Here is an 18950-nt window from a genome sequence, read left to right as displayed (position 1 = left end):
ACCCCATCCGCGCCAAACTCAGAACACCACCGCAGCGCCACCTAGCGGAGAGCACACCGAGAAGGACCAAACTTCTCCACAACCACCACGCACCCCCTCTTAGACTGAAGCACAGCGAAGTAGGTAAGAACCTCTACCAAACAGAAACTCCCATGCAACCAGAGAAGCAGAGTCATGGAGGAGCAGGAACCGTCCTCAACCACCATGACCCCCAAGATCTGACCCACAATAAAGTGAGAAATCACTGGATCTGAACTAGAGAGAAAACCCCTGCTGCACCCAGTCAAAATGCAGAATGAGAGAGAGAGAGAGAGAGAGAGAGAGAGAGAGAGAGAGAGAGAGAGAGAGAGAGAGAGAGAGAGAGAGAGAGAGAGAGAGAGAGAGAGAGATGACAATGACAAGACACATACAAAGAAGCAAAATGAAAACGAACGAAAAATGAGATCTCGGCGGTCGCCTGAGAAGCACGGAGGCGACCGTCAGAGGAGATCAGAGGAGAAGGTGACAGCTAAAAATCCTAAAGTTGAGAGAAGATGATGGCTGAAAACCCTAGAATAGAGAGAAGGGAGAGAACCAATTTTTCATATAATTTCGCTATCTTTTAAAACTGTTTTAGCTAAACTTTATAGTGATTAGATCCCACCAGTAAGCGGTGCTCCAAATCCAATTGTCTTTTTCAGAGAGTCAAGTACCACCGCAATAAACATAAAAATAGAATCTGCTGCCAAGTATGTGAGAAGAGGGAGTACTGAGATACAAGCCCTTCTCTAAACTGTTGATATATCATGGACATTTTTATGATAGGCATTGTGAGAATGAAAAACTTTATAGTCTATATCATAATTCACTAGACACATTTGTTTCCGATTAGCTCAAATATATAAAGTAACAATACTGATTCAAGAGACTGCAGGTTTTTTGTCTTGTTTTTATATTTCAATATATACTTGCATTATGTTCACAAACTTCTACTAAGAACTATCTTCAGACTAATACATAATACATTGTACATGCTTCTGATACATGTATACATATTTATTTATTTTGTTTTGGTATTTCTTTTATATATTTTCTTGCTTTTTCATGTGATATATAAACTTACTGTATATGATATCATTTTTAATCTATCTTAGTGTTCTCATTAAAACCATAGAGAATGTTCAGAGATTTTTGTAAAAGACAATAATGTCAAAAATGTAGCTGCTCTACTTGTTTTGGAATCATGTATTTTATCCTTTTTCAAATGTTTTTAATCTGTCTTTGCAAATTTTATTTGTCCAGTTAGGGAAATAGCTCTTTACTTACTTTAATCTCAGGGCCCTAGACGTTTGTTACCAGAAAGAATAGTTGCAATTTGTCACAAGGGGATAAAGAGAATCCAAAAATAGAAACAATCTTGCTTTGAATTCGAACATCGTGTTTTAAAAACTTACTGTAGCATCTAAAATTGGGTTAAAGCTTGTAATAACATAACACATCATCGTCAGCTGGTTTTCTAAAATCAGTAGAAATGTTCTCAAAGTTTTGACTCAACGCTAGAAATGTTGAGTGTATGTTACTAGCCAAACAAATGTTACTTACTAGACATTCTTTTTTGAATGAATACTTACTAGACATTCAAGAGACTTGGGCTACAAGATCTGGATCAACAAATTCATAGAGATCCTACACTGCAAGTGTCACTAGTGGAATAGCGTCTTATGTTCCTAGAGGACAGTTGATGGAGGCAAGTCACAATCTTACACACAGCACACCACCAATGTATCTTTTGGAATAGAATCCCAACAAGTGCAACTTGTTAAAGGGATACATACCACAGCTCTTGGAAATGAAAGAAATTGAAAATTAGTATACCAACAAGAAGATTAAGTCAACAGTTTATTAAGCTAAACAAGATGAGTTTCTATGTAGCACAAGTTTCTCAACAACTCTCATCTACAGATTCCACAAGTCATGACAATGAAATTGTTATTTTGAGGTCTAAAAATGGTGTCCAACAAGGAGAAGAGTTACATGCAGCATTTGAGAACAAAAAAAGAAGAGCAAAGATCAAACCGAATAGGAATCTTCGAAAGTCTCTGTCTTTGGGAAATGCAGAATCTGTGTCCCATTCAGTGGAGGAGACTAGCAGTACGTAGCACCACCCACAAGTCAGCTTTGTGTTCCGTTACCATCAGCTCCTTCCTAATTTAATCTTATTCATGTTTTTTTTAGAAAACATATTAGAAGATATATAAAACCAAATAGAATATGATTTGTTCGATATATAGAATATATGGTCATCCTTTTTAATGCATCCTGTTATCTAGTGTCAATTTTTCTTCAAAAAAGTTGGGATGCTTAGAACAAAGTTGAATTCCTCAAGTGTCATGATGATGCATATGATTAGATCATTGAGAATGCATTTCTCAAAGTTAAGAATCTTTGGATCCTACTGATAAAGACACCAAGTGAAGATAGTTTTACACGTCCCTTTAGTACCGTTTAGATTCTCCGTCAAAAGATCCCCAATGAACTCGGAAAGTAAGTAAATACAGTATCTCCCGACCAATCATCATTTCAAAGATAAATACAGCTTATGCAGTTTCTTTACAAACTACAACAAATTTTGTTTATTCATGAATTTGTGTCCGACTCTAACAAACTAATGTTTTTTGGGGGGGGGAGTACAAGAGGAATTCAACATTATCAGATTCATCTTCTAGTAGTTTTTGTGGTTACGAATGAAATTGGATTGTACATATGCTATGTTATCATGATATGAAGTGAACATAGAGACTGAAGTGTTCCTAAAACTGACAAGTATTTCTAGTTTCAATCATTTATTTCTCACATCAGTTTAAGATGGTTGATATAGCATGGACCTTCTTATAGCGGCTAGCGCCGCATTGTGAGGAGCAAAACGCAATGGTCTATATCTGGTTATACGATATAATTCCCTAGACACGTCTGTTTCCCCAGCTCAAATATATAAAGTAACATTACTGATAAAAAATCGAAGAGATTGCCGGTTTTTTGTTTATTTTTAGACGTTGATCTCTTGTTTCTTTCGATACTTGCATTATGCTCACAAATTTCTACAAAAACTATCTTCAGACTAATACATTGTACATGCTTCTGATATATATATATATATATATATACACATATTTATTTATTTATTTTGGTAATTTCTTTATATATTTCTTGCTTTGTTTCATGTGATATATAAACATACTATATGATATAATTTTTAATCGATCTTAGTGTTCTCATTAAAACCATTTAGAGAATGTGATAATTGTAGCACTATAAAAAAGAGGTGAATTAAATCACTTAAATTGTATCACAAAATTAAATTATTCTATTTTAAACTACTTATGTATAAATGAGACAAATATAACAGATGATAAGTATAATTTTCTTCATTACTATAGATATTAGATAATACAGCAGTACATCTACTGATTAGTTAAGCTGGAAAATACAAAGATAGCAAATTAATTTCTTGGACATGAGCGAAACAAAATATAAAATCAGCTATATATATAACATGATACACATTCAAGTGTAATCTTTCCATCATTATTTACTATCCAATCTCAACATACAACAATTATCTTTCTTTTCCTTAAAGATCCATTTATTTCTAGTTATGAAATAACTGATACGGCTTGATCAAGGGAACGAGAGAGCCACTTAGGTGAAGCGACATGACTTCATTGGTAGAACCCACCAGCTTACCACTTACAAAAACAGCAGGAACTGCGTTGGGGCAGCCAAGACGGACTAAGGCCTTCTCGATCTCGAGGCAGTCAGGATCGTTGTCAATCTCGTGGATTGTTGGTTGAACCCTAAGGTCACGAAAAAGTATCTGCACGGCGTAGCACAGACAACATGAGTTTTTGGTGAAGATCACAACTCCTTTCCCTGATGACATTCTCATAACCTTGTCCATGATCAGTTTCTGATCTTGCGGCTCCCAACGGTCGAGATATTATGTATCTTTAGATTTGAATTATGTTTCTTTGTTCGTTTGAAAACTTGATGACCTTCTAGGGCTTTTTATAGGAAGGCAAGTTAGTGAAAGATCTTTTGGTTTAGTCTTATTTTTTTCTTTAAAAAAAAAATATATTGTTCTTTAGAAAAGCATGAAAGAAAACAGATTCCTTTCGAAGATTAAAGCGGCTTTGCGAGAAAATACCTTTTTAATATGTTCTGTTTGGATGTACAACTTGGAGGAAAATAATTATGTATAATGATTCATTTGGCATCTATATTACTGAAGAATGCAACGATCATAATTAACTAAGCATACGATTCGAGAGATTATTTGCGTACACCGTACATACGTGGAATATTTATGTTTGAGATAAGTGAACAATATCGTATTAGTGGATCTCAATGCAAACGAGTGAACGACACACGCCTTGTTTGCATGCATGCTTTGTCACGTATATGTGTCCGACGCTTTTTATGACGAATCTCTTTGATAATAAAAGATTAAGATTACTAGTATATCAATCACGTAAAAGGAGGCAGCAGTTAAATTAGGTAAGTTTGTTTTGAACTTGTCGACTAGAGTGAAAAGCATATGTCGACCACTCAAGCAAATACTTAGAGCACCCGCATCAGTTCATTTTTTTTTTTTGCGTAGATAGCTACAAATATAAAATAAAAAGGAATAGTAAGAGCATCATTAGTGATAGACCATATTCGAGATTGCGGTAGACGTGAGTCGGACAGTCGATTATGGGCCTAGCTAGTTGAAAAAGATCGGATAATCGCTGATTAATCGGAGATTAATGTTGAGTAGTTTTTAAATTTTTTGATAAACATATCTATAATACAATTATTTAGAGACCTAATACCGTAAATTTTGTTGTAGCCTAGTGAAAGCTAAGCCATTTGTAGTCACCAAATCCGGGTCGACTACCACATTGTATATTGATATATTCTTTATTTTATTAATTTATTAATGGCAAAAACGTAATTCCGTCATCATTCAAGACATTTTGATATTTATGCCTAAAGCTTACAGATTTGACATGTAACATCAGATTTTAACCTTTCAAAACCCAAAAATGAAATTTTTGATGATTCCGAGTTCATAATCGCCACGAGTAACCACTGTTTGGCATTGCTGTGCCGGTTAATCGGCAGGTTTGGTCGTGTTTTGGAACTTGGGTGATAGGTATGTGGTCTCTATACATTATTATATTAATATTCAAAAGTAATTTAGTTGTGCAATTGAAATTTATTGTGTTAAAACTAGTTAACCATTTAAGAAAGGACAAGTGACAAACCTCATGTGCAATCGGTTCTTCCTAAGCAATTGATTCTGACTTTTTTTTCCTTCTCTCTCTCTCTCACTTTTTAATTTTTAATTATTTATTTTGATAAGAAATTATGGTGACAGATGATCACTGCAGGTCCCCTAAGAAAGAGGAGAGAATGATTACTAGAAACTCTTGGGGATGAGACTTAGTACAAATGGCAATAAACTCTAAATGATGTGTTAATCCTTTATTGATCTTATTCTTTTTGTTTTTATTAATTTTAGTTGCATAATTAAAAACTAATATTATAATGCTAAGAGACTCATTTTGAAAAACTATCTACTAAGACCAAGTCCAATGACAAATTTTAGTGAATATCTAAACAATTTAAAAAATAAAAAAAAAATGAAAAAACAGGAGAGAGACAAATTAGAAAAGTTCTCAAAGGATATTTTAGAACCTCATGAGATACTTTTATTCGCACGTATCAGTTTGTCTTGGTGTGATTATATTTAAAAAAATATATTATAATTTAGGAAAAAGTCGTATTAGAATAATAGTATTAATTTGTAGAGAACTCCCTTTGAAAAACTTTAGCGTTCTAAAGTTTTTCAAAGGGAGTTCTCTACAAATTAAAACTATTATTCTATAATACAATTTGTGTTACTAATTTAAAATATATTAAAAAAAATAACCAAACCAGATACAAACTGACACATGCCAATAAAAGTATCTCATGAGGTTCTACAAGTTCCTTATTTGAGAACTCTTTTAATTGTCTCTCTCATGTTTTTCTTCATTTTTTTAATTTTTTTAATTTTCTAAATACTCATCTAGAACTTGCCAATGGACTTGCTCTGTTGAAGGTGCCCTGATGATTGCTCTTAAATTTCTGTCCCATAGACCAAAGGGATGGCTTGATGATTGATTAATGCACTAAAATTGATTGACAGTGGTAATTATAAAATTGAGTCTTTTCTAGAGGATCAGTTTACGCTTCGTTTTTATGGGTTCAATGTCAAGCTAAAAAATCGCCGATTTAGAACTAAAAGAAATCATAACTATCAAGTAACATGTTTGATTTGAGGTTTTCAGATTATGAAGAAGCTAGCCTAGGGTGCAAGAATCAGGTGTCAAATAATTATGAGCCAAACATTTATTCAAAAATTCTATCAACGCACAAGTCTAGAACTCACGCAAACTCAACCCACTCTCGTGGTGTTTCACCTTTTGCTGATCGATCTCAGCACCTAAACTGTCTTTTGGACTAAGACTCGATGACAAACATTAGTGATCAGATCCAATTAGTTCACAAAACACTGTAGCATCTACTTTCGGTGGTCAAGGATGTAATGCTCATTCATGTTATGTGTAGCAACCTATTACACTTTTAATGCATAAGTTAAACCTAGGCTCATACACTGAGTGATCAGTTTAGTGCAATCCTTAAATGCAGCAATGAATAAAGACAATCAATTTATACTTATTTATGTTTAGCTCACGGATATAACATCCTAACACCCTAGACTAAGCAAGTTGACTACTTAGCCAATAACACAAGAAAACCCAGGAATCTCAAGATAAGAAAAAATGGAATACAATTGCAATAAAATAGAAAATAAGGTTCATGAATTCTTCTCTAAATCGATAGAGAAAATAGATCCTTCTCCCTTATTAGGTAGTAAATCACAAGAAGAAATCTCTAAAGTCTCGTTCTATGAGTAAAACTAGTGTAATCTGTGAAAAATAATAATAAAAGATATATTGCAAGTCTCTGGCGGCTGCAATAGGAAAAAATAAGATCCTTAAATAAATCCCGAAATATTGAAAATTTTCTTGGAAATCTCATTTGCCGGAGTGGGTGGTCCATTTGAGAGCGGCTGCTCCGTCAAGAATTTCCAAATTACACTCTTTCCTGCATGTTTCCATTCCTCAATCTACTCCAAACCTATAATATTTCAAAAGGACTAAAAGAACTCCACAAAGACTCGGAAGTACTTTAAAAAACAATGTTAGAATATGTCAAAAACACAATACATCATTGATGCCAAACAATCACCATTTAAGTTTTATTTGACATTACCACACTTGTCCCTGTAATTTCTATATTCATATTTTTAGCATGAGTCTTCTAGAAAATTTAAAAGACTTTAATTAAAATATTATTATTTTAGTAAAATATTATACTGTAGTTGAAAGATTTTTGATGCGGTTGGTTTTAATAGACACGCATCTGATGATATATAATAGACAGGGTTCTGCTGTAAAAGTACTGTAGAAGCAAAATGGGGTTGTCATTTTTTGTTGTTGTCTAAAGCTGGATCTTCTCCCGAGCTAGACCTCGTTTATAGCTCATTGATCGGATCATTATAGGCTAAAAAGAAAAAGAAAAATAGGATTCGAGCTTTCGGTGGTAATGCATATATATCAACTTTTCATGTATATACGTAGTGATTATTCGTTCAGTAATTGTCCCCTTCCACCAGCTTACCTAAAGACTAATATTCTTCGTCTATCTCACTCTTACACACTCTTTTTTTTTTATTCTGCTCTTGCCGTCTCTCTTCCCAGACCAGGACCCCTCCAACGCTATATCGCATGCCCTAATCGAGATTATAAATTGAGGTATTTAATAACAATCATAAATAATACTTTAACCATTTAACAACTTGATTTTCTCAACATATAGTATGAAAAAGTGAAAGGCTCCTTTTAAAACATGATCCTCTTTAGAGGAGTAAAAAATCGAGTTTCTAGTAATCTAGGGAAAAAGTTAAATCTCGTGTTAGTATAAAATGGTTGCAGTTGTGCCAGAAAAGAAACTATATATATATTATAGGTTATTAATTTTGCTGCAGATAGAAACATAATAGGCTGGCCATGATTAACCATGATCTCTTAATTGAGTTTCTTAGCTTCGGTAAAGAGATGATTCTTAGCTTCGGCAAAGAAACGGTTCTTAGCTTTTAACTAATAAAATTTAAGAATTGTTCTTTAAATAAGAGATATAAAAACCGTCTTTTAACCGAAAAATATAAAAAAAGTATTAAATCATGAGTTAAAAACCCCAAATAAGAAATCGAGGTTAATCATGCTTCAAGTTAAAAGGTGAATTTAAAACAAAAAAAAAATTAGACATGCAAACTTTAGTGCCCCAAGCCATTTGTGTTCATGCCATGGGCCACCACTATATATCCTAGGCGCAGCTAAATAAACATGTCCAATTATGGCAACAAAATCTAACAACATGAGATCAGTCTTGCAAAATAGTTATACATTTTTTTCTTGAACTATTAAAATAGTTTTACTTGGAATAGTACGTATTACAAATTCGACTCATCGACCTAATTTTAGTGGTTACAGAAGAAAATATATAGGAAAAACGTTCTGATAAATATATTTATGAAATGCCTTCAAAAAATATATTTATGAAATTGAGCTTACTCGACGATATTGAACAACAAAATAGATAAAAACTAGAAAAAATTATACGGTAATGGCGTAATGCGATGTGAATTTTCGCACCGACCGCATGTTTATTTAGTGTTCTGTGTTCCGGTGCCTTGTGGGTGAAGCTTTTCAAGTGTAAAAGTCTTAAGATTCTATTTTTTCTTTTTGTTCATTCACCGAATAGTCATCTCTTGTCAATTCATCGATCTATCTATATCTCGATCCTCTGTTTTATATTATTCGTTTGCACAATACTAATAACAATATTAACTCAGTAAATGAAGCATTAATCACATATATATATGATTTAACTACGTGGAAAATTAACACTAGTGTTACACAGTTGCTAGGCACATTTGATTTTTCTTCCGTAACATGCAAGATACATATTTTTTTTTTGTCAGCAGATACATATATATACACTATAAATGTGTAACTTATTATAAAGTTACCTTCAGCACATTTGATTTTTCTTCGGATTTGCTCACCGGCTCTCCCACGTTGGTGTACCTTTGGCGTTGCTTTTGGAACTAGGTCCGGTTCTCGGGCTTAGCGTGAGGCGGCGTTTCTTAACCTCTTGTGGGTCATGGGAGGGACAGTTCGTCGAGGGAGCCTCATGTTTGGATATGTCATCCTAGCACCAGTGTTGAATCTTTTGGTTCACAATGGTGGGCTTATTCATAGTCTAATTGTAGGTTTGGAAGAATAACATGAGAATGTGGCTCTCACTGCACCCGGTTTTTGCTTTGGTTCGCATTAGTTCTGAAGCCGAACCGAATAATGGTAACTTTTAGAGATTTAGGTGGAACTTCCCAGTGGGCGCAACTAGAGCTTTTTGGTAAGAGTAGTTGTAGGAGTTCTTGAAGCTCAATTTTCTACTGCTGGTGGTGGTTGGAGGATTGAGTTTCTTTGACTGAGGTTTGCAAAGCTGTCAGGAGATGGCATCAATCATATGGAGCAGCGTTAGCAGGCAAGCCAATTTCTATTGCAGTGTGGTCTCATATTTCTTCAAAGGTGTCATCTCCATTTGGCAATGCATTCATTTGGTCAACCTCTAGCTTCTGCTATGCTTTTTAGTTCTATGAGTTATGATTGTTTGATTGTTCTTTAGGTCTCTTGATGTTGCCTTTTCTTCTTCTTCCCTGTGTTGTTTAGATTTTTTTTTCCTTTCTCTGCTACTAGTGTCTCTTTGTAAATTCTGTAGAAAACTGAAAATGGTATCTTATATATTAAAACAAAAGTCATGACTTCTTTTCATGTGTGATTTTTTTAGTTTGGACCATTTCTAGAAAATATCATATTTTACTCTTTTCATATCTTTATCATTTTATTTGAAATACAAATTAATATATCTAAAATGTTCTAACAAAATCTTTTTAAAATCTTCTTAGAATCTTTTTAAATTTACTTTCAAAAATTAGTTAATTTTAATTTAAATTATCATAAAATATAATTAGAAATTAAAATTGAATATAGTTTTGGTTTATAAACGAAAATTTAAATAAAATGAAATTAATTAATTTCACAAATACATTTACTAATAACTTTTAAAGATTTTGTTAGAAATACATATTTATTTTAATTTTTTCAAATTTTTTTCTAATAAAATAAAAATCATGATTTTTTGATGAGTGATATTTTTATTTGGACCATCATTTAAATTTTATATTAAATGTATATCACTAATGCTAATATACATAATATTTTAACTACTTTAATCATAATATCTTTTATATCTTTTAATTTCTTTTAAAAAAAAAAATTCTAAAAAATCTCTTGAAAAAAATTATAATAAGATCTTAATTGTCATAAATTGAATATAAATATTTTCAACTAATTTTGTAATTAGTAATGAAATGTTACTAAAAGAATAAAATTATATCCTATTTTATCAATTTTATAATAATATCTATCATTTTAAAATAAAATGTTATATTGAAGAAAATATGATAAAATTATTTTTAATTGATAAGTTAACATATTTTATTTTCATAAATATAAAATATTTATGCTAAAAATATAATATGTTGGTAGAACGGGTTAATATTAGTAAACTATATAATACATGTATAAAAATTTAACTTATCTTAAACTTTTTAATATACAGTAATTTATTATATAAAATTAATAAACATTAAAAAATTACTTAAAAAATCTAGCAATTTGAATTACGGATTATGATTATAATAAATTAAATACAAAATTGTTTTCATATATGTTGTTTCATTCATTAAAAAATTTAGTTTAGTAATCAAACGCAAATTCAATAAGACAAATATATAATAAGCAACATATATATGTGATGATTTTAATTTACAGCATGAAAACTATAAAATTATTTTATTTGGCATAATTATACAAACATTTAAATATGTGAGTAACATTAAAAATATATAATAATTATGTAAAACAAATATATATATATATATAAATGTGAAAATATATACCCGCACAAGAAATCTAGTAAAATTTTAACATTTTTACCAAAAAAAAAAGTTACCTCCATGCGAAGAAAGCTAAGGATTTTAATACATCTATGCTTCCTCCAGATAATCTGTATATGTATGTATAATATGTGTTTTTAACACATTGATTCTTGATATCATAAAACTTTCCTAAAATAGATTTTTTTAAAATTTTCTTTAAAAATACAACTTATTGATCAAAAAATAAAAAAGAATACTCATCATCAACAAAAATTCTTATTATCCTTATATCTTAATCACAACCCCCAAATCTACAATGTTTTTTTACAAAAATGAAAACTTTCCTAAAATAGAATTTTTTGTATTTTATTTTAAAAATAAAAAAAACTATGAACCAAAAAATTTAAAAGAATATTCATCCATCAACAAAAAAAAACTGGTTATCCTAATGTCTAAATCAAAACCCAAAATCCACAAAAATTTTCTAGTAAAATGTAAACTTTCCTAAAATAGTTTTTTTTGTGAAATTAATTTAATAAAGACAACCTATCGAGCAAAAAAACTACAAGAATACTCATCTATCAACAAAAATTCTTCTTATCCTAATTTCAAAATCTAAACCCCAAATCTACAATATTTTTCTATAAAAATGAAAACTTTCCTAAAATAGAATTTTTGAAATTTTTCTTTAAAAATACAAATATTGATCAAAAATAAAAAAAAATACTCATCTATCAACAAAAATTCTAAATATACTTATATCTTAATCACAACCCTAAATCTACAATATTTTTTTACAAAAATGAAAACTTTACTAAAATAGAGATTTTGAGAATTTTATTTTAAAAATACAACCAATTGATCAGAATCTAAAAGAATACTCATCTATCAACAAAAATTTTTGTTATCCTAATTTCTAAATCACTACCCGAAATCTACAATATTTTTCTAGAAAAAGGAAAATTTTCCTTAAATAGATTTTTAATATTTTATTTTAAAAATACAACTTATGAATAAAAAAATCTAAAAGAATATTCAACAATCAACAAAACACTTGTTATCCTAATTCCTAAATCACAACCCCAAATCTACAAAAATTATCTATAAAAATGAAAATTTTCCTAAATAGAATTTTTCTGAAATTAATTTAATAAATACAACCTATTGAGCAAAAAAACTACAAGAATACTCATCTATCAACAAAAGTTCTACTTACCCTAATTTCCAAATCTAAACCCCAAATCTACAATATTTTTCTATAAAAATGAAAACTTTCCTGAAATAGATTTTTCTTAGAATTTTCAATAAAAATACAACTTATTGATAAAAAATCTAAAAGACTACTCATCATCAACAAAAATTCTTGTTATCCTTATATCTCAATCACAACTCCAAATCTACAATATTTTTTACAAAAATGAAAAATTACCTAAAATAGAATTTTTAGTATTTTATTTTAAAAATACAAACTATGAATCAAAAAAATTAAAAGAATATTCATCTATCAACAAAAAAAACTGGTTATCCTAATGTCTAAATCACAACCCAAAATCTACAAAAAAATCTAGTAAAATGTAAACTTTCCTAAAATAGAATATTTGTGAAATTAATTTAATAAATGCAACCTATTGATTAAAAAAAACTACAAGAATCCTCATCTATCAACAAAAATTCTTATTATCATAATTTCAAAATCTGAACCTCAAATCTACAATATTTTTCTATAAAAATAAAAACTTTCCTAAAACAGAATTTTTAAGAATTTTCTTTAAAAATACAAAATATTGACCAAAAAAAAAAAATACTCATCTATCAATAAAAATTCTAAATATACTTATATCTTAATCACAACCTCAAATCTACAATATAGAGTATCAGTCATCCTTTGTATTATCGTAGTACATATGGTTTATTGAATTGTCGTATTAAAACACACTGAAAATGATAATTGAATGCATATATATATTTCTGTTAGTCACTTGGAATAGTAATAAAAAAAACTTGGAATAATAAGTGTAAACATAGTTTGTTGTGAGCCCTTTTTCAGGAAAAAAAAACATAGTCTTTTGTGTTAAATACATGCTTGACCAGCTTGTGGGCAAGCCTGGCCCTGCATGAGATGATGTTATGTGATAAAAAATGAAATGTTATAGTAATAGTGGTGAAAAAAGTAAGGTAAGTTTGATATTTGTTTGTAGGTGTATCATCATTAGACTCCATTTTATAGACTGAATTATCTTCCCCTTTTTATATTAACGTAAACAAGCTTTGACAAAATAAATGTAGTTTCTACTTACAAAATCTACGCTGAGTTATGAGTTCTAAATAGATTTTCATTAGTTTCCCCCGATGGGCCCTTAAAACTTGCCTTCAATATGCATTGATTTTGCTACTTGACACAAAAGCCAATTAACATTTCAATTTTTTTGGTTACCGTAAGCCTTAAATTACAAACATCGGTTTTCTCTTTCTTTGGATCAAAGGTATAAACTTTAAATAGCGACAAATTATTCCATGTACGACTATTGCATTTCAATGTAAAGTGATTTAAAGTCTAGTTATCTTATAGAAAATAAAAATTAGATCGTCTAACTTTTTAGTGGCTTAAATATTGAATTTGCAATGTGTTTCGACTAGTTATGTTTGGAGAATCGATTCGTTTTTTTTTTTTTGATTTAGATCAAGTGTTATTATTGTCTAAATCTATTTTTTTTTAACCAAACCAATACTAAAGAACAAAAAGCCCTTTGTTTTTTTTTGGGTGTGTTTGTCTAACTATTTTCTTAGCTTATTTTGTTTTTAGTTATTTTAGGCTCCTTAAATGGCAAGGAACCCACCATAGATGCTTCTCAGGAGCAACATGAAACGGTCGTTGAGATGCTTGCTAGGCAAAAATAACACCACCATTGATTTTTCTCTTATTCAGGAATAGAAGTTTTAGTTTTGTGCCCGCTTTGGATATTTGACAATGTTTATTACTCGATTTATTATTATGAATGTTGTTGTCGATCATGATGATGCATGCCATTTTATTGTAGGAAGAGATCGAACAACTACAGAACAAGGAGTCGGAGATGAGAAAGGCTGCTCCGAAAGGAAGCAAAAATGAACAAAAAGCATAGAAGAAGCAAGTGGAAGAATACATTATCAAAAATTCCCAAAAAGCTTAGAGATATGTACAGCAGCAGCAACATCTCCAAGGAGGAAACCGATGAGAAAAAGGAGATATGTACACTTTAGTGAGAACCATCGCTGGAGTCTCACTCACACTGCTCAGCAAGAACACTCAAAGCCGAGCAAGAGACGCGAGAAACGAGCCAAGGAAGAATCGGATAGAGCAAAGCAATGTGACAAGTGATCGTATGGTCTGAGAACGAAAAGTTCGAGAAGAAGACCGATGGGGTTAACCATCATTGAGATCAAACCAAATGGGCATTGCATTTACCGAGCAATAGAAAGCCAGCTTTCTCACAAAGTTTCATGATCTACTGAAATTCTATTTTTCGTTAATGTTTCTTGGCTTTCAAGGATCAACTTCAATTTTCAAACGAGAACCATATATAGTATACTTAATTCTGATACAATTCCAGGTTTTCATTACAGAACATGATTGTGGCAATTCTGCAAAGATAAATATTATGATCAGATGACCTTTAGCCAAATCTAGTAGACTGTTCTAGATATCTGGACGTGAATATTATCCTACACAAGTTGTTCCAACCGAATCTTGAGATTTTTATCACCCACAAGTGTGCTAAAAAATGTGTACAGTGTACTAAATCAATCATGGTGAAGAAAAACAGACACATGGCCTTATCACCGAATCTGCCATAGATTCCTCATTTCTGTGGATTTCCAAATCTAAAAATCATGCTTTCCTTTTCAATTCTGCTGCAATGAGCAATCTATTCTTATCCTCGGCAACAACAAAGAAGACTCTTAAGAGTTAAGACAAACGCTCACATTCAGAAATTTGTGAATGCACAACTTGAAAAATGGTTTTGAAGATAATGTAAGAGCTAAAAGCAAGATCTTGCGTCGCTTTTGCTCTCTAGACTCCAGGTCACACTAGCAGAAAAAAATATCTCAAAGACAATCCTCTTTTTTTTCCTTTCTTGCTTTCCGTTTCTTTCGAGCCTGGAGGAATCTATTGTTGCTTTGAAAAGATAGGCATCTAACTGGATAAACCATAATCCAATCTCCACCTCAGTTGATTGCACCAAAAGCAAAAAGATGTTGCAACCCAACCAAAAAAGCAACATAGAGCATACATAATCACACTGTTGCGTACCTTCTTGGATCCGTGGATCACTACTAAACCATAGGGCAAGGATATTTCCGTATTAAGCAAAAAAAAAAGAAGAAATTCTCATGACTGTATATGCCACTTGGTTCTGATATTGAAAAAGGAAAGAATCTAAGGCTCATGCAGTTTTTAGCAAACGCCAAAGGGCACAACACATGGGGAAGGAACAAAAAGAAGTAAAAGATCTGATTTATGCAATCTTATCCTTCTCCAAACATATAACTCTATAAATAGGCTTACTTACTTGTTAGAAACATCAAAGCAAAAACAACCATAGAGATCCTCTTACAATTAATCAAGTCCTACATTCAATGGAAAACATTAGAAGTTTAGTTGCTGACAAACCAGTGGTGATTTTCACCAAAAGCACTTGCTGCATGAGCCATTCAATTCAAACGCTGATCTCAGGATTTGGGGCAAAGATGACAGTGTACGAGCTTGACCAGCTGTCAAACGGTCAGGAAATGGAGAAAGCATTGAAACAGATGGGGTGTAAGCCGAGTGTACCAGCTGTGTTCATAGGGGAACAGTTAATCGGTGGGGCTAACCAGGTAATGACTCTCCAAGTCAAGAACCAACTAGCCGCATTGCTAAAAAGAGCTGGAGCCATATGGGTTTAAGTCCAAGTCACGAGAAGATTATATATTTACATACTTGTTTTGCCTTTTTTGGGTTTCTACCATGCATGCACTGTTATGTTTTGAACAAGTGCGAGTGTGCTATATCAATTACAATACATGTTGAATCAATCTAATGTACGCTGAAGAAATGTATCAGCAATGCTTATTAATAAAATTAATAGAGAAAAAGTTTTGTTTTTCATTGATATATCTAAGGATTGTTTAACAAAATGAAATGTATTTATTAAAAAAAGAAGGAAACAAAAGTAGATAAAGTTCACTTCTTCACTTATAGAGAAAAAATAAATAAATAGATGAAATGGTTTAAAACACCATTTGCATGCTCAAGCTTGGAATGTCTTCGCCAATTCACGACAGCTTTACACACTGTAGCTTTTTCTTCACGAAACTCTTGAGCAGTGAACTTGTGTTGTATGAACATTGAGCACAGTTTCAGTTCAGTGGTGTAGCTGAGTTCAGTGGTGTAGCTGAAGCTACATATAAAGCAATTAACCTATTGATTCTTAGGAGACGTTGTGTTAGCTCTATCCAAGAATAAGGTAAAAGAGATAACTATCTCTCTTTTGTTATCAAAACTGTTTACAAAGCTTAAATAATAAAACTAATGAAAATCCTAATCTAACAATAAAGCCATGTTAATAACTAAACCCATAATAACTTAAAAATTAATAAAGTCCATAATAATAGTAGCCCCGACACGTGACCCAACTCTACCGCGATGGCACCAGTGACGTGGTCTAATTGTCAACATGCGCTGCCTCATTCAGCTTCTTGCTCAAGCTGCCTGTAAATTGAAATCTTAGCATTCCAACATACAAAAAACATGTGCTGTCTTACAATATCATGTTCAAGCGAGGTAGAGGTAAGTGAAGAGGGTTGTTCAAAAAAAAAAAAAGAGGTAAGTGAAGAGGAAGGCAATTAAGAAGTAAGAACAACTGAACCTGAAGATCCCCGAGAAGGACAAGGCTCTAGCGATTCTGTAAATAGACATCGTCTCCTCAAGGAGATGAGATCGAGAAGCTACTCCTTATTGTTCTCACAAGAAAATTGACTTTAATGGAGAGAAGCTTCCGGATGCCTCTGAAGGTTTTAAAAATTTGGAAAGAGATAAAAAGTGTGCGACTTCACTGGGGATCGAACCCAGAATCTCTGGTTTCGTAGACCAGCGCCTTATCCATTGGGCCATGAAGTCACTTACGTTTTAGCAACAGTGTTTCTACTATGTTATAGGAAAGAGATAAGAGCATCTCCACGTCCTAATTTTTGGGAATTTGTGGTCATGACATGCTATTTACATATTGTTTCATTGGAATGGTAGAATCAACACATGACCCTCAAATTCTGGAAACTACTATACAAAATGATTTAATTTTTCCCCATCTTCTAGAAGGAAAAATATTGTTCTGTAGATTTTGGTTATGAAAATTGTGGTTATTTAGCTCCATATCAAATAGAAAGAGTAGAAATACTCAATACATTTCCAAAATTTTTAAATAGTGAGCCTAAAAACCCGTAAAATGTTTAACATATGGCATGTGTCACTACGTTCAGTTATTGAATATATGTTTAGTGTTGTTTGGAAGGAAAAATAGAAAGCTTTAAATTAATTTTTAAATATCTCAAAGCAAATAAATGTTAATATTTTTAACAATGAGACTTCAAAACTTTATTCATTGGAACATTGACTACGAAGAATAGGATTTGGGAAGGGCCACTACACATATGTATCTCATGTGAACAATCTGTGAACAATCATTCAGATGATGAGAGTGATGAATAAGTGAACCAAAACACATGGACATGAGTTTATATGAAAATGGTGTGAGATCATATCAGTGAATAAATTTAGATTGATAAAAGACATTGTTCTCGTCGACTATAAATTTATACATGTGTTCCTTTTATTAAATAATTATAAATTATATTTATGGATACATGGAGTAGTACTAGTATAAAACTATAAATTAACATTTTTGTGAAAAATAAATCAGTTGTTTGTGTGTGCAAGTAATAAATATGGGGGAGATAGATATGGATTCTAAAACCTATGAATAAAAAGCTTAATTATATTTAATGTTTTCAGACAATAGTTTCTATATTACTTTAACATTTTTGTTGATTAACATTTTGTGAAAATACTCGTTCCTTTTGTTGATTAACATTTTTTCACATTAAAATTTCATTCATACACAAAATTGAATTTGAATACAATAGTCGTCATGTCCTAAGGCCTCCAAAAACAAATCCCCACACATGAGGAGACCAAAGCCCCAACACATGAGACATAAAACAATGAGATCCGATCCTTACAAAGATAGACAAACTAAAAAACTGGAGACATAGAACATCTTCAACACACATTTGATAAAAGACATATAGCATAAGCTTTTGACGAGCCAAATTAATCTTCGCCAATCTATTGACTTGACGAAACGGAAACATAAAATGATTCCTATTATATTGCTTTCACTAGAAAGCCCCACAGAATCTAAATCTAGCAACCAAAAAGATACAAAGACAAGCTCTTCTACATGACCAAAGGAAATAAGAACCAAAAAGCAAACCTCGATCGTCCATGCATTTAAATAAATAAATCAATAGAAAATCGCGAAGACAAAATGCTGGTAATCATTTTCAAGAAAAAAATACCTCTCCATTTATTTCTATTAATTAATTTCTTTTTATTTTTTAATCCTTGAAAAATCATTAGTCAGAATTTATGTTTTCAGTGATATATATATATATATATCAGTTGATTCTTTCACATAAAACAACCATACATACTTATCTCAAGGGAGTCTAGTCATGGAAATTATCTATTGGTTTATTTATTTCAAAACCAACAAAATCTAGTGCTACTTAAGTCACA

General features: G+C 31.5%; 2 protein-coding genes, 1 long non-coding RNA gene and 1 other non-coding gene across 4 annotated transcripts; 1 reads left to right on the top strand and 3 right to left on the bottom strand.

The window, feature by feature from the left end:
• Positions 1-1042: 1042 nt before the first annotated feature.
• Positions 1043-11792, bottom strand: LOC103830377 (glutaredoxin-C14). The gene is made up of 2 exons (XM_033275351.1): positions 11209-11792; positions 1043-9160 (listed from the first exon to the last, which is right to left on the bottom strand). Exon 2 carries the CDS (start codon positions 3935-3937, stop codon positions 3629-3631), a length of 309 nt encoding a protein of 102 aa, XP_033131242.1. The 5' UTR covers positions 3938-9160; positions 11209-11792; the 3' UTR covers positions 1043-3628.
• Positions 11793-15709: 3917 nt separating this feature from the next.
• On the top strand, positions 15710-16259 carry LOC103830376 (monothiol glutaredoxin-S6). The gene has a single exon (XM_009106155.3). The coding sequence runs from the start codon at positions 15752-15754 to the stop codon at positions 16058-16060; it is 309 nt and encodes a 102-aa protein (XP_009104403.1). The 5' UTR covers positions 15710-15751; the 3' UTR covers positions 16061-16259.
• A 357-nt stretch (positions 16260-16616) lies between these two features.
• On the bottom strand, positions 16617-18742 carry LOC103830375. Its single transcript, XR_625718.3, has 2 exons — positions 17023-18742; positions 16617-16865 (listed from the first exon to the last, which is right to left on the bottom strand). It is a non-coding gene; the product is annotated as an uncharacterized LOC103830375 (long non-coding RNA).
• TRNAR-ACG lies at positions 17201-17273 on the bottom strand. Its single transcript has one exon. It is a non-coding gene; the product is annotated as a tRNA-Arg (tRNA).
• Positions 18743-18950: the final 208 nt, after the last annotated feature.

Source organism: Brassica rapa, chromosome A07, assembly GCF_000309985.2.
Source record: "Brassica rapa cultivar Chiifu-401-42 chromosome A07, CAAS_Brap_v3.01, whole genome shotgun sequence".
In the NCBI taxonomy this organism is placed as follows: Eukaryota; Viridiplantae; Streptophyta; class Magnoliopsida; order Brassicales; family Brassicaceae; genus Brassica; species Brassica rapa.
Note: the sequence above shows the minus strand (reverse complement) of the source record. Positions and strands in the feature narration are given on the sequence as shown.

Coding starts and splice junctions, on each gene's coding strand:
- LOC103830377 (XM_033275351.1), bottom strand. CDS start 3,937: ATGGACAAGGTTATGAGAATGTCATCAGGGAAAGGAGTTGTGATCTTC.
- LOC103830376 (XM_009106155.3), top strand. CDS start 15,752: ATGGAAAACATTAGAAGTTTAGTTGCTGACAAACCAGTGGTGATTTTC.